The sequence below is a fragment of the Alosa alosa genome, chromosome 6 (assembly GCF_017589495.1).
Source record: "Alosa alosa isolate M-15738 ecotype Scorff River chromosome 6, AALO_Geno_1.1, whole genome shotgun sequence".
NCBI lineage: Eukaryota > Metazoa > Chordata > Actinopteri > Clupeiformes > Clupeidae > Alosa > Alosa alosa.
Window position 1 is genome coordinate 8,310,894 of NC_063194.1, and position 14,174 is coordinate 8,325,067.

At 44.1% G+C, this 14,174-nt stretch overlaps 1 protein-coding gene across 5 annotated transcripts; it reads right to left on the minus strand.

Moving 5' to 3' along the window:
* Positions 1–278: 278 nt before the first annotated feature.
* On the minus strand, positions 279–14,125 carry rbbp6 (retinoblastoma binding protein 6). Of its 5 annotated transcripts, none has more exons than XM_048246894.1 (17): positions 12,849–14,125; positions 11,927–12,026; positions 11,747–11,783; positions 9,598–9,642; positions 7,657–7,745; positions 7,480–7,576; positions 7,182–7,321; positions 6,812–6,984; positions 6,600–6,703; positions 6,101–6,480; positions 5,905–5,983; positions 5,762–5,822; positions 5,544–5,670; positions 5,048–5,452; positions 4,757–4,852; positions 2,746–4,668; positions 279–2,642 (listed from the first exon to the last, which is right to left on the minus strand). In XM_048246894.1, the coding sequence occupies exons 1-17, from the start codon at positions 13,012–13,014 to the stop codon at positions 1,022–1,024; spliced, it is 5,643 nt and encodes a 1,880-aa protein (XP_048102851.1). In that variant the 5' UTR covers positions 13,015–14,125; the 3' UTR covers positions 279–1,021. The 5 variants fall into 5 exon arrangements, with proteins under 5 accessions (XP_048102851.1, XP_048102850.1, XP_048102848.1 ...); XM_048246893.1 differs by having other exon boundaries at positions 7,182–7,324; XM_048246891.1 differs by having other exon boundaries at positions 4,757–4,876; positions 12,849–14,124.
* Between the last annotated feature and the right edge of the window lie 49 nt (positions 14,126–14,174).

Sequence of the window (14,174 nt, forward strand, 5' to 3'; positions counted from 1 at the left end):
ACACAGTTGCCAACCAGTCAGACCCATACTATTGTAGATAAGCATCAACATATTTCCCACATAAATTACACTTTAAGTGATCTACCTCTAGATCTTTGACACTTTGTAACCTTGAAGTAATTAGTGTTAAGTTGCAAGTTACAATCAAACTTCTCCCCTGGTAGTTTTCAATGTAGGTAGATTCCATTTGTTTAACCTTTAGACCATTTACGACTAATTAAACTGGAGACTTTGTTGTGCATCACATAAAATAAATAAATAAATAAATAGACACAGAATTTTTAATTTGCTGCAAAACAATTTTATTAACCTTCAAAACTCAAAAAAGAAGAGAAAAAAAGACAACTAAAAAAAAACAGCTAAGTTAAATTAAATGTGAAGGCTATGTAAAATAAAATATTTTTATTTTGTTTTCAGAGTAGAGGAAATATTCACAGTGCAAAAATCAGCCCACACCCTTATTATGTGCCCGATGCCAAAAGATCACTATCCAGTTCCACAAGTATGAATGCTTTCATAATGGCATAATTATGATATGATTTTTTTTAATAGACTGTAAGATACGAGGTATGAAAGGGCATGGATTTCCAACTGCAACAAGGCAGTAACATTCATTTTTCACATCTCTAAAGTGCTTCCTCTACAACATATTGTTCAAATTATTCTTTTTTAAATGGTATGTGGAATTGTAACCAAATTCATTGAAACTTGAGGAAACCAAAAAATAAATACATAAAACAAAATTAAAACAGTCATTTGTAAGGAGCCCTAGGTGTCTAAGAGAACGCATCAATCTTAATCATTCAAGTAGTAATCTTCATAACAACTGCATTCAATATGAGCATGGTCAAAGATTAAGTTGGTGAGCAGTTCCCAAAGTCTGAAAATGTTGAGCAGAGCAGTAGTCCTTGCAAGAGGAAAAAGTAAAGTCTGCGTATCTACATCCACATTTAAGAAATAAAAAATAAAAACAAAAAAAAAAAGTTGTGTGGATAATGTCCGAGGCTCAACTTGAATATTCTCATACAGATACTTTATCCTCCTTTTGGTCATCTGCTCTCTCCTTCTCGTCCTTGTCTTTGTCCTTGCTCTTTTTCGATTTCTTTTTCTTATGCTTGTGTTTCTGTGCCTTCTGCTCTGCGTCGGACTCGTTGCCCACGTGCTTCTTATGCTTTTTGTGTTTCTTGTGTTTCTTATGCTTCTTCTTCTCCTTTTTGTCCTTCTTGTCCTTTTTCTTTTTGCCGTCTGGCTGGCTCCCAGTGGAGCTGGCGCTGCTGCTGCGCGCATGGCTGCCGGCGGGACTCTGGCTCTGGCTGGGCGAGGCACTGCTGTCCCCATCCCGCTCTCTTCCCCTGGCCTCCGCCCTGCTCTCCGTGTCCGAAGCCTCGCTTTCGCTCTCGCTGTAGTCCGGCACAAAAGCAGCCTCGTCCGTCTCGCGGCCTAGGTCAGACGAGAGTCGTGCGGACCGGGCCGACGGGGGCTTGACTTTGGGGTGGTCTCTCTCCACCCGTAATGTAGCGGGGGCGGCGGCCCCTCTTGCACCTTCAACACGAACCTCGGGTGAAGACATCCTGTTGTCAGGGGTGCGGTGTCCACTGTGCTCCCGGTCACGGTTGGGCCGACTGTCCACATGCCTTGTGCTTTGGCCCTCTCTACTCACCGGACGCTCCGTCCTGTGCTCCTCAGGTGCGCGTTTTGACTCGGGCGCGCTCTGGTGCTGCCGTTTGTCTGTTGGCTCAGTACTGTGGCCATCACTGGTGGAGGAGCGCTTGGCTGACTCAGTGTGAGCCTCCCGGTCCCTTCCTCTTGAAGTGGAAGGTGGGGAGTCCCTCCTCCTAGCGGGATCTCTAGGCTTGCCGTCTTTGGGTTTGGTATCGGAGTGATCCCTTCCACCTGAGCGGTGGTCGGTCCTGCGGTCAGTGGAGGAGGCAGTGGTGTGATCCCTGCTGACAGGCTTGCGGGAGGCTGGATCAGGTCTGTCTGACTGTCGGTCCCTGAGGGAAGACTGGGTCGAAGAAGAGGAGCCCTTTTCACTGCCATGGTCACTGCTTCGCTCCTGGGTGCGTTCCCGTTCCCGGTCACCATTGGACCCGAGGGGTTTTCTCTTCTCGGAAGACTCGCGGTCAGAGGCAGGGCGCTCTCGCTCCCTCTCCCTCCCTCGCTCTCGGTCCTCTCGGTCTTTTTCCCGCTCCTTGTCCCTCTCCCGTTCCCTCTCCTTTTCTTTATCCTTCTCCCTGTCTCTCTCCGTCTCCTTCTTCTCCTCCCTCTCCCGGTCAGTAGGTGTGGAGTCTTTACCTGGCTTGGCTTCCATCTGGCTTTCCTTGGAAGAGGCGAGAGCCTTGTCTCCTGGGGGGGTTGCCTGATCATTCACTTTCACAGCAGCAGTAGGGAGTGGCTTTTGAGGGGCATCCGTTCCAGCACGACTGCCATTACGATTCAGTGCCATTTCCTTTGACTCGTCCTCTTCTGACTCAAAGTCCTCCTTTTCCCACTTGGAGCGTGGCACTTGGATCAAGACAATCTCATCCTCAGCAGCAGAGGTGCGGTCATTGGTGTATTCTTCAAGGGTCTTTACTACGGTCTTTCTCAAATCGGCCTTGTCTTCCATCCGTTTGACGGGACTACCTCCAGTTGAGCTAGTGCTGTGAATTACAAACAAAAAAAGCAATGACTTCATTAGCCAATGCATTTAAGCATATGATTCAGATATAACAGGATATAACTTTTTGATTCCCAGCAGCTTACCTCGTGTAGTCCACCAGGACCGAACCGTCAGCAGCCTGCACTCTCCGACGCATCTTTCCCCTCGTCTTGTCAGGTCGGCTCTTTGGGGGGACATCAACGGCTTCAGGTGAAGGTGCCGTGTCTGTGCTGATCCTTTTCCCAATCTCACGGTTGATCTTGATCTTCCTCAGAGGCCCTGGTTTGATGTCCATCAGAGGTGGGATCGCAGGCTTTACCTTCTCCTTCTCTGATGGCTTATCAGTCTCTACTTTAGCTTTGGGCTTTGGTGAGCCCTTAGCCATATCAGGAACATCAACTCGTGGAGACTTCACTGAGCCCAAATCAAGCTCTTTCCCTGAACCTGGATCATCTTTCCTTCTCCTCTTCTCCTGCTTGATTTCGGCTGCCTTGACAGATGGCTTCTCCTCAGTTTTAATGGCTTTCTCAATGTCCCTCTTTGACTTAACCTCTTTGGTAAGAACTTTCTCTGGTTTGGCTGTCGAGTCTTTTACCGGGTCCTTCTTGGCCTTTGGTTCATCTTTGACTGGTTTAGTGTCTTGATGGTGCTTTACTGGTCTTGATACTTTGCGAGACAATGGAGCCTTCTCTTCTTTCACAGAGGTGGATGGCTTGATGGTCTCTGCCTTGTGAGGAGGGTCTTCCCTGGTTCGTTTGAAAGGAGGCTCAGTCAGAGATGTCTTAGAATCACGCTCCATGTCCATCTCTTTATCCCTGGAGGACTTGGTAGCCTTCCCAGATGTTTCTTTCTTTGAGGCACTGTTCTCAGCTTTCCGCTTTACCTTCTCAACTTTGCTCTTCGTTTTCTCCTTCCTCTCTTTGTCTGAAGCACTTTTGTAAGTAACTGCAGCGCCGTCCATGGGCTCGTCTCTGACAGGAGTGGCATCACGACTGGAAGCCATCAGAGGACCATCCCCTTTGCGCTCATCTTTTCTTGTGTCGTCCATGGAGTCAGAGTGGCTGAACATATCACTATCGTCACCCTTCCTCTTCTTCCTGTGTTTCTTGTGCTTCAGGCCTTTGGGGTCGACAGCCGCACTGCTGAGGGTCGGCTCTCTGTCTTTGGGCCCCTTCAGGGGCTCCTTGCCAATGCTCCTTCTGCTGGGCCCAGCAGTGGGTAACGGAAGGAGGCCATATTCCTTAGCACACCGCTCCTGGTATGTGAGTGCCGCTGCTGCTGCTGCTGCTGCTGCTGCTGCGGCTGCTGCTGCTGCAGCTGCATTGCGACCTCTGGGTCCTCCGCTTCCACTGCCTGAGTGGCCCTGGGCAGGTGGGGAGTAGTCATCTCTGCGCCCTCGTGCATAGGGAGAATTCTCTCTTTGGCGCATCAAGGGCAAACGCTCAGGGGTGTACGGGTCCCTCGGCACTAAGGGTGCCCGGCCTCTGGGCTGATCAGATGGAACGTTGTGGTAGGACTTGCCATACTTCTCATACCACTCGCGGTACTCCCTCTCCCACTGCTTGTACCTTTCCCGCTCATAGGGGTCGGACATATCCACTTCCCGTCCATAGCAGGCTTTGAGGTCGTATGGGATTGGGTCCCTGAACCGCCCTGGGTATTTGCGGTCACGGTCAAGGTCAAGGAGCGGCGGAGGGCCGAGCTTCTTGTTAGGGCTGTGGCTCCTGTACGGTGGCGGTGACCTTGAGCGTGACCGGTAGGGTGCACTACTCACTGGCCCACTGTCTCGACCACGGAATGAGGGGGAACGGGAGCGAGAGCGATGGTAGCCATGTGATCGAGACCTGGAACGGTAGCTACGGCTGCGGGGCCTTCCACGGCGGGAGTAAGGCGAGCGAGAATAGGAGCGAGAGCGGCTGATTGATCGGGAGTACGATCGAGACCTAGGAGAACGGGACCTAGAGCGAGACTTGGAGTAGCTGTAGGATGACCCGCTGTAGGATGAGCCTCTGTATGGAGACCTGGACCTATGAAAAGAATAACATGATCAATTTTTTCCTATAATGTATGACAATCACAACATACAGAATAATACTCAAATTGACTTGTACTAACCTAGAATAGGATCGTCTCCTTTCCTTTTGAATCTTTCTATACTCCAGCAGCTCCTTGGCAAAGTCATTGGTAAACTTCTCCAATTTAGACTTCTCCCTGGTAACGAATCGACATTGCGAACTATTTACCAAAAACAGGAAGGAAAAAACTTGACAGTTAAAATACAGGAAAAGGGAAACAGTCAACAAGCTACATCACCAAGGACACAATAGAGATGAAATTTGACAAGAGTTTAAGAAACATTATTTTTTGTGAATCCCCAAAGGGCAGGCTTATTCAAAAAGCACTCACTCCTCTTTAAGCCTCCGCTGCTGCCGGTAGAACTCCTCCCTGGACAGAAACGGTGTTGGTGGCACAGGGGTGGCTACGGGAGTCTGGGTTCCAGGTGGCACCCAGGGAGCGGGCACATTGGGCAAAGCTGGGGGATAACCGGGAGGGGGGACATTGTAGCTGGGCGCAGGCTGCTGACCGGGGTTGAACGGCATGGGGTATTGCGGGGGCACCACGTTTGGCGGTTGAGGCATGGGAAGCTGAGGTGGGGCATAGAGGGCGGGAGGTGCGACCCCAAACACATGAGGAGCCACAGGAGGCGGCTGCAGTGGGGGCTGCTGCGGTTGCTGCTGGGGCGGCGGCTGGACAGGTGGTGCTTGTGAGCGTGGTGGCCGGTCACTGTGCATCCTACCTCTGCCAGAAGGGCTGTAACACATATATAATGGATCAGTTTAAGCACTGGACACATTTACAGAGCAATGAGATCATACAGGACCGCATTTGTGGCAGTACTTACGGATCCCATCCGGATCGGCCGCTTGGCCTCGGGCCACTGGATCTCATGGGTGGTCCTACTGGATGGCCTTTGAAAGGATCACCTTTGAATGGATCACCTTTGAATGGATCACCTTTGAATGGATCACCTATTCATGTCAGAAATAACAGTTTTACTAGTCAGTGTTGATCGTTAATATTCAATACAAAGGCATCAATGGGACATACTGTTTATCTCACCTGATCTCTGCATAGGGTGCCCAAGCTGGTGTGGCTGTCCAAGTACTTGAACCTGGAATCCCTACAGACAGTGCATGGAGTTGTAAACCAAAAAGATCCAATTTAAGAGTCATTCATTAAGATGGTCTAGTGCAGACACTCACCTTTGGAATGAGAGGAAGTGGACCAGATTGATCGGTGGAGACAGTCACAGATGGGACCGGTACCATTGGGTCAGACTCCCTGCAGGATAAAAATGCAACGTTTTGCAAATACATACGAACTGTAAAATCTGATGCCATCAAAATTCCCCTCCATGGCAAGACAGAGGTGGGTAAAAGAAGTCTGAATATCACTCACCTAGGTGCTGGGTCATCCTCCTGCTTAACAGGGCACTGCGGAGAGGACACTGCAGGGCTGTAGCTGCCTGCACTGGGGGAGGCATTACTGCTCACCAAGGGGTTGGTGCTGGATGGAGGGGGGGTGCTGGAAGCCTGCTGGGTGACAGCTGAGGGTGCTGGGGCAGAGGGTGCTGATGGAACGTGTGGAGGGGTGTTGGCAGCCGCAGGCCGGGTCGGCATGTTGGCCATCAGGGGGTCCTGCTGGCGAGAGGTGGGGGGCCGGACAGCCTGGACGGGGCGCTGAATACGGGGTTGGGGGGCCTGTGCCATCGCCTGGGCTTGATTTGCCTTCCTGATCCGCTTGGTATACCCGGTCTCATTTTTGAAGTTGTTCACCGCCTAGTGAGGGGAAAAACGTGTCAAAAATGATTAATTAATGCTATTTTTCAATCATGCCAACCTAAACACAGGAAGACAATGATCTGAAATATTTGGCAGAGATCACTTCAGGGTCTTACTTGGCGTAAGAACTTGTTGGCGATTAAGGCATCTGGGGAGACGTCTGATTGGGTACAGGTGGGACACGTGTGCTCCTCTGACTCCAGCAAAGAAGTACGGATACCTGTAGCAGCAGCAGAGGAAAACATAAGAGAAGATAGACAGTGTCAATCTATGAGATCACCCAGAACTTCACCTTGTGGTTAAGCAAAGGGGACCTGAAAAGACTCACATTCGTCACAGTAGCTGTTTCCACAGCAGGGGATTACCACTGCGTCAGTCATGAGGTCTTTGCAGAGGAGGCAGAGCAGTTCATCCGGAACAGGGTCCTCTTCCTCTGAGGAAGACGACTGTTCCTGAGGGAGGAATGGGGGCTTCTCCTTCTTCCCGATAGCATAGGCCTCCCTATAGTGCAGTGATAAAAGAATATTTAAAATCCCAAATGGACAGCTACAAATTTGTACCTACTTATACCTACCACAGATGATCAGTAAAACTATAATGTCAGATACACCACCACTCGGATAATAATTTTGAATTGTACAAAACACTAAACCAACACCAAATTAGGATTAGCGATCACAATTTCAATATTCTCTTACGCGTCTATGGTGGGGATGGCATAGCGTCCTGTGTTTGTAAGCATCGCTCCCTTCATGCTTGGGTCATCCACCTCCATCATAAAGCTTCGAGGGATTCCTGTGCTTTTTTTGATCCGTTGTGGAGCCTCAAAACTTTTGTCCTGCTGGCACACAAGACATGATAAATGATTACTTCTCAGGTTAGACTGAGGGTAAACACAAAACACAACATTTAATGGATACACATACTTCGCTTAGAATACTCACAAAACATATAATGGAGAAAAATGACACGCAAATATAAAGAAAACCCACTTACCCCGTTTGTTGGACAGTTCCGGATGTAGTGTCCATTCTTCCCACATCGAAAGCAAGTGTAGTTTGGAGGGGGAGGTCCTACAAGCTTCTTCATGTAACTGCTCAAACAAGGCTCGTGTTACATTCTGTTTTCCCCACATTCAAATCACTTGAACATTACTGAGAAAAACATACTTACTGTACGGGATCATAGTCATGATTGGACTGCGACATCATGGCTTTAATTTTATCTTCCTCAGATGCGTTCGCCTCCGCAAGATTGGCGGTCTGTTTAACAGGCAATGTTTTCATAGACAAAATGGTCATGGCATTAAGTATCTACACTCAATTCCTGAAACGCACGCCTATCCTGTAAAGAGTAGCCAGTTGCCTTTTCCATGAACGTTGCTCTCCAATAGGAAGTGGTCGGGGAGTATCTTGAGCCTTAAATTTGGTTCATCACTGCAATGACACATCACTTTTGCCTGTTAGCCCCTGTTCAAACTGGCAGAGTACGAGTAAAAGTTTAAATTAAACGTATTTCTTCACCAGATAGATTTGAGAATAACTTTGACTTGTCAGCTTGTTTAGCTATAGTGTCCCAAAGCAAAGCACTGACACTAGATGCATTAAAAAAAAAAAAAAAAAAAAAAACACAGTTAGCAGAATTCACACTTTCTAATCTACAGAGACATATATTACACTCATCGCTCCCAGTAATGCCCAGGGTCTAAGAGATTTAGCTGCTGAATTCCACGCATACATGAAAAGAGCAAAATGATTAAGCCGTTTATTCACCAATACACATTACTTAAAAAAACAAAAAAAAAAAAAATTAAAAAAGGTGCTTCAGTATGAAATGGTTATCCTCAAAGCAAAAAATGTATAATTAAAACCACAAATACACAAGGAGGAAAATTCCACATTGTCTATACTAATGCATACAGATAATCAGCTTCAAAATGGCACTAACGGCAGCTAAGCCAAGACGACAGCGATTTGTAATTCCAAATGTCCATGACAGTCATAAAAAAAAAAGAAGTGCAGGATTGTATCGCCTTGTGGTATCTGAAGTACTCAGATACATCACTTTTCATTATATAATAAAAATGATCAGCGCTGATGTAAGTCCTTTGTGTAAGGGGTAACTTGGAAAAAAGACGTAGCTCTGGAGGAAAAGTCTTTGTTTCACACAGGGAAAAAGAACTGTAGGGGCAAATCTCTTCAGTGGGGTGCACGGCCCAGGAATAAAATATACATATATATTTTTATTTTTTATTTTAAAGGGGTGGGGGGGGTTGAATTGGGGGACAAAACCTCCCATCTTCTAGCCAAAGGACTTGGCTTGGCAAGCGCAAGGCTTTAAGTGTACTCCCCTCCACAGCAGCGTAGAGGCACATAAGCTGACTCTTTACAGGATAAAGGCATGCACAAAAGCAAAACACTGACTGACAATTAACACAGCATTTCAATGGACACAGATCAGTAACAGCAGCCAACTCATTTCAGTCACTGGAGGTGTATAATTAAATGACACTCATGCTGATCAGATTCACTTTTCACATTTACAGAGGCAAACTTTGAGCGTCAAGAATGCTTTCCTTTGCAACATTTTGCTAGTGAATCACATTTAACAGAGGATTAGGATCTCTTGCAGCAGAAGAAATGGTTCTGCGTACTTCAACTTAATTAAGCACATCATAAGCCAATGGCAAAAATGCCTTAAATCAGAGTTCTGATTTCGCTGAATCATTTCCTCTGCTACACTAAAGCCTAGACAAGTTGCAGTTGTCTACTGAAGGTATACATTCCCCCCACTTCAAGACAAAGATATGGCCACTACAGTGTCACCACATAACATTTACACCACAACACAAGATAATTTACAGAACATAAAACATCTCATGGAACACAGTGAACTGGCACACAGATATTGTTTACATCACACTACAGGGGGATATGTCCAACCATGAAACCATAAGTAAATTTCACAAATTGCAATTAACATAATTTCAATTTTCACAACAAAACGGTCACTGCAGACAATAACGAGCTAGAAAGTCATGGACAGACATATCCACAAATATTGCATTTGACACACTTCAAAGACAGCAACGAACAAAGGGCAATATTGGTATACCTTTGAGAGCTGGGCCAATGAAATTGTTGCAGGAGAATCATCAATCTGTTTGTGGAAAAATTAGAAGACAAAACAAGTTTACTATTGCAATAAGGAACAAAGTGGAATGTCGCCCCACTGGTAGACACTGGCCATCCAAAACTGAGACAGAAAAGAATGCACCCTACAAGGACTTTAAAAGACTTTAGCACCAAAAATGTAACAGTGGTATTGAATGTGTATACTGCAGAATATTACAGAGAGAAAAAATAAAACAAAATCACAGCTAATATTGTAGACAACCCGATATTTCCGTCTGGCAGAGAAGCTGCTTAAATGTTTCCAAAATATCGGTCTCTCCTACGGTCATACAAGGACTGACCAAATAAAATAAAATAAAAAAAAGTTATACATAGGTATTAACTGGGAACAGCTGCTGAATAACTAATGGAGTATCCAAACAGAACTCTCCACTTAAGTGGTTACAAGAAAGCTAACACTGTTGTTTGCAAGAGATGAACAGTGAATATGCTGCCAGACCAGATAAGGCTCTCACCAGTGAACACACAGGGCCTTGCAAGAGGTATCCAGTAAAGTTACAAGAGGTATTTTATTGACAAAAGTTGTGTTCATCATCATACACAGCACTGAAACCGATCAGTTTGTGTAAACAATACACTTGTCAAATACCCATGGTACAAAAATCCATAGCTCGGCAAGTTATTAACTGCGATGCATCAGCTATGTGAGCAAGATTTATGTCAGTAATGAAATCAAACCAACCCTTTGTCAGGGATCAAATGTACACGTACCACAAGTAAACCAACAGTGCGACAATGGCAGCAGATATATTAGTAGCATGTTTTGAAAAATAACATGTTTTTTTTTTTTTAATTACAGCAAGAGCAAAATAACACAGAACCCTTAAATCCAACCACCCACCAACTTGTTAGCAGAATTTTTCTACATCTCGCAATATTTCTAAACTAAGGGGCTTGTACTGTACATCAAAACCCAGTTTAAATCTTTTCAAAAGAAATCTACCATCTCATTTGACTTCAACAATGTACCAAGACATACAGATTCTTTTTCACAACATCCGCATCACTAATCACAAGTCTATTGTAAGAAGAATAGCTGTGCAATTATAAGCCGCATGCTTCGATGCACAGCACTGCATACAAATACTGTAAACTCAAAAAATGATCGTAATAGGCATCTTTCTGGTTTTAAAGATAAATTTATATATAGATCAAAATGCACATCATTCATGACATGTTAGTATGCGTCTTTTTGCCATCATTAATAACCACTATTGGTGCAAGCCACAAAATATAGTCAGCATTTTTTTTTTAAGGAAAATCAGGTAGGTGTTACTGTGAAAATCCAGATGAGCATATTGAAAAAGAATTAGAAGAAAAAAATAGACACTAATTTGGGGGTCCTTTCCTATAAAATACTACAGAAATTATTCTGGTTTCAAGTGTGATTTCATGTTGGGAGTGAAAATACATCAATTCCATCAATGCTTTAACATTAAGTACACAAAGTTTGCTCATCATCCTAATTATCTGAGATTAGGAAAACTACATGAAGTTTTATGAGGGCGAGTCCTAATCCATTTAGCATATACAGTTGGGTACAGAAACAGGCATGAGACCGATACTTGTCCCTTATCATAACCAAAGTCTTTAAACATGGAAAGTCAGACATTGAGCTGTGTGATACAAAGAGAAATTAAAGGCAAAACACAATTTTTATTTAAAAAAAAAAAAAAAAAAAAAAAAAAACTTTTACAGATGTAACACTTCAAAGACAGACAGACTGAACATGCCATGTCCAATAACCATCAGAATTTGAATGATCAAATACATAATTCTGTACAACAGAATTCAATTATAACCTGGTTTTCAATGTGAAATACAGTGCAGTGTGACATGCACTTTAACACTTATTACATATTATGGGATTATGCTCAAAAATGATAAAAGCATCATTTCAAAACATTACAATGTTATAAAACGCTACCACCACACACCACATTGTGGTTTTGGGTTAAAATGGGCTAAGTTTATACTATAAATGAAACTAGTGTATTATTTGTTGAACAAAAATACTGTGAGTGTAGTGTAGTTTATGAATTGAACAAAAGGGAGTGTTTTTTACATACTGCTTTTGATGGTCCACTTGAAGTTTCTGATCGATCACTATAGGGAGATCCAAAAATACAAAATGTTATTAACTTCATACTTAAGAACCATACATTTGCATCTAACTGCAATTACAGTTAGTAATAAGTCTTATGTGATCATCTAAGTTAGTTAACGTTTCAACAACCCTTTCAACTTACATAATAAAGGTTTTACTTGTTGCCTTGACACCACCAATTGGGATTCGTCTAATGATGACAGAAGAATTTTTTGGTATAAGCGCTCCATCATCAGTGTACTCTGAAAAACATAGAGTAGCATACAGTACATTAACATACAGTAACATTTAACCACGACACAACCGACTTTCATTCTGTGGCCAGAGGATTACGTGTATTGACAAACGTTGTAACATTGGCTAAAGGAACCCGTGCCAGGGCCCAACCAAAGCATAATCATTTATTTATTCTCCAGTGTAATCTTACAAACCCAGAGGCCTATGACTGATGTTATGTCAGGTGGCAATCACATAAGTTTGGAAGTTAACGTTACTTAATATCAAACAGGAAGCCATGTGTACTGCCATCTTAACGTGTGTTTTTTCATTCAGTTTATATGTAAAGATGACAATCTAATGTACTCAAATCGAGCAAGTTAACAAAGTGATCAACCGGTATACTCTGTAATGGCGGTCACAGTGTGGGCTGTTCTCGGTGTATGTATTAGCAAGCTAGCAGAAGCCATGATGGCTAAGAGCTAGCTGAGCTAGTGCAGGCTGATGTAACTACCGTTAAACACACGTGCCAATACATTGACTTGCTGCTGATTCAACTTATGCAGCACCCTTGTTGAATTCACCGAGAGACAATTGGATTAGCCCATACCGACAGCCATTGATGCGACTGGCAAACCCTGACAAGTTGGTCAAATGAAGACAGTCACCCTTTGTTATCAGGAAACCAAAAGTGAAAACGCTAGCCCACGTTGTTACTAGCGTTGATGGGCCTGGTGAAGGCTAGCGATGATGTTGGACAACTAGAACTGCTAGCCAGCAATGTCAATGCCAAATGTAACTCAACAAATCACCCTAACGTTGATCATTTATTTGGTTTAGGAACTTACCCTCTTTCGTCTGGGCGTTGGTAATCTGTAAGTCGCAGTCAGCAGCCTTGAGTTTCTCCCGGCCCATGATCTGTCTTTTCAGATCACTCAACGTGATATGAAGACCATCAAATGTGACCGTGTCATAGTTTAGCTTTGATGAAAACTTGTAATGAACACACGACATGTTGGGAAAAATGCGTTGCTATCGATTAACCAACAAAAATAAAGTCACCTATATATCGAATAGTTAGAATGGCCCTTGTTCGAAAGCCTGCATACAATGCTAAAACACAGAAAACCAGTCGATTAGCTATGCGAGCTAATGCGCTAGCAACAAACCGTATGAGTTGTCCATTTTGCTAACTGCTAATCTCGGCCCCAAACATGGCCAAAATTGTGAGGGTGGCAAGTTGATGGTAGCTTGCTACCCACCGTTAGCTTTCTACCCACCCAACAATAGACAAAACTGGTGTAAAATCCACAAATATAAAGAAAATATTAGCGTGTGTATTCCCCACGGATATGTTCAACTGCCTACAGCTAAGTTAACTCAGTGGTTAATAAATCTTGTCATTTGTATGTTGAATAAATTCTTTTTTTTTTAGTTCGCCACAATCAGTGCCATGACAACAAATGATCTTCCAGAAGCATTCGTGACAAGAGTCCAGGCGATGCTTTCAGGATGAAGCACCGCAAAGTAAAAATGTCCCAATTTTTGATACAATGAAATGTTGTTGCTCAACTGTCCGTACAGTTAACGATAATGTTAACAGTTCCAAGAAAGCAATTGTAGAAATCTCAGTTGGCATCAGGTTTCGTTTAAAGTCCCTTGAATGAGTGACCGAAAAGTCCAATGGTCAATTGAGCAACCGTGTAGCTGCTAACGTTATTAGTCACCAAGTTAGGCAATCCAGTCCAATGTCAACGGAAGTCCAGATATCCAAGTCACACGCTCCTCGGAAAACACAAACATGAAAAAAGAAAGGAAATTACAGACTTGAAGGCTTCGTTGATCTCACAAGGCCTCAAAATGGCCTCCCAGCTTCCTTGACGTTTCCAAAACAAAAAACGACGTACGCTGACTAGCAAGTTAACATTGGCTAGCATGTAGTCCCGCTAGCAGAAGGGCTGATTCGCTTAGACAAAACAAAACGAACGTTTAAAGAACTGATTTTATTAAAATATATTTACAAAAACATCTTTAACGATGATCTCCTCTATCCAACCGTTCAATCATCAAACCGAATCCGCTATTCGTCTTCAACCCAACGACAAAAATAACCTCCTCACAGACACAGTTGAGTATCATTTGGGGTTTCCGCAACGATCGCAGGGGCTACTTGT

Bases quoted from the DNA above. Each gene is read 5' to 3' on its own strand.
- rbbp6 (XM_048246889.1), bottom strand. From the start codon at position 13,014: ATGTCGTGTGTTCATTACAAGTTTTCATCAAAGCTAAACTATGACACG. The intron at 9,643-11,746 runs GTATGTAAAAAA...TTCCACAAACAG, and splicing joins CAAGTGGACCATCAAAAGCA to ATTGATGATTCTCCTGCAAC. The intron at 5,453-5,543 runs GTAAGTACTGCC...TATGTGTTACAG, and splicing joins GGCCGATCCGGATGGGATCC to CCCTTCTGGCAGAGGTAGGA.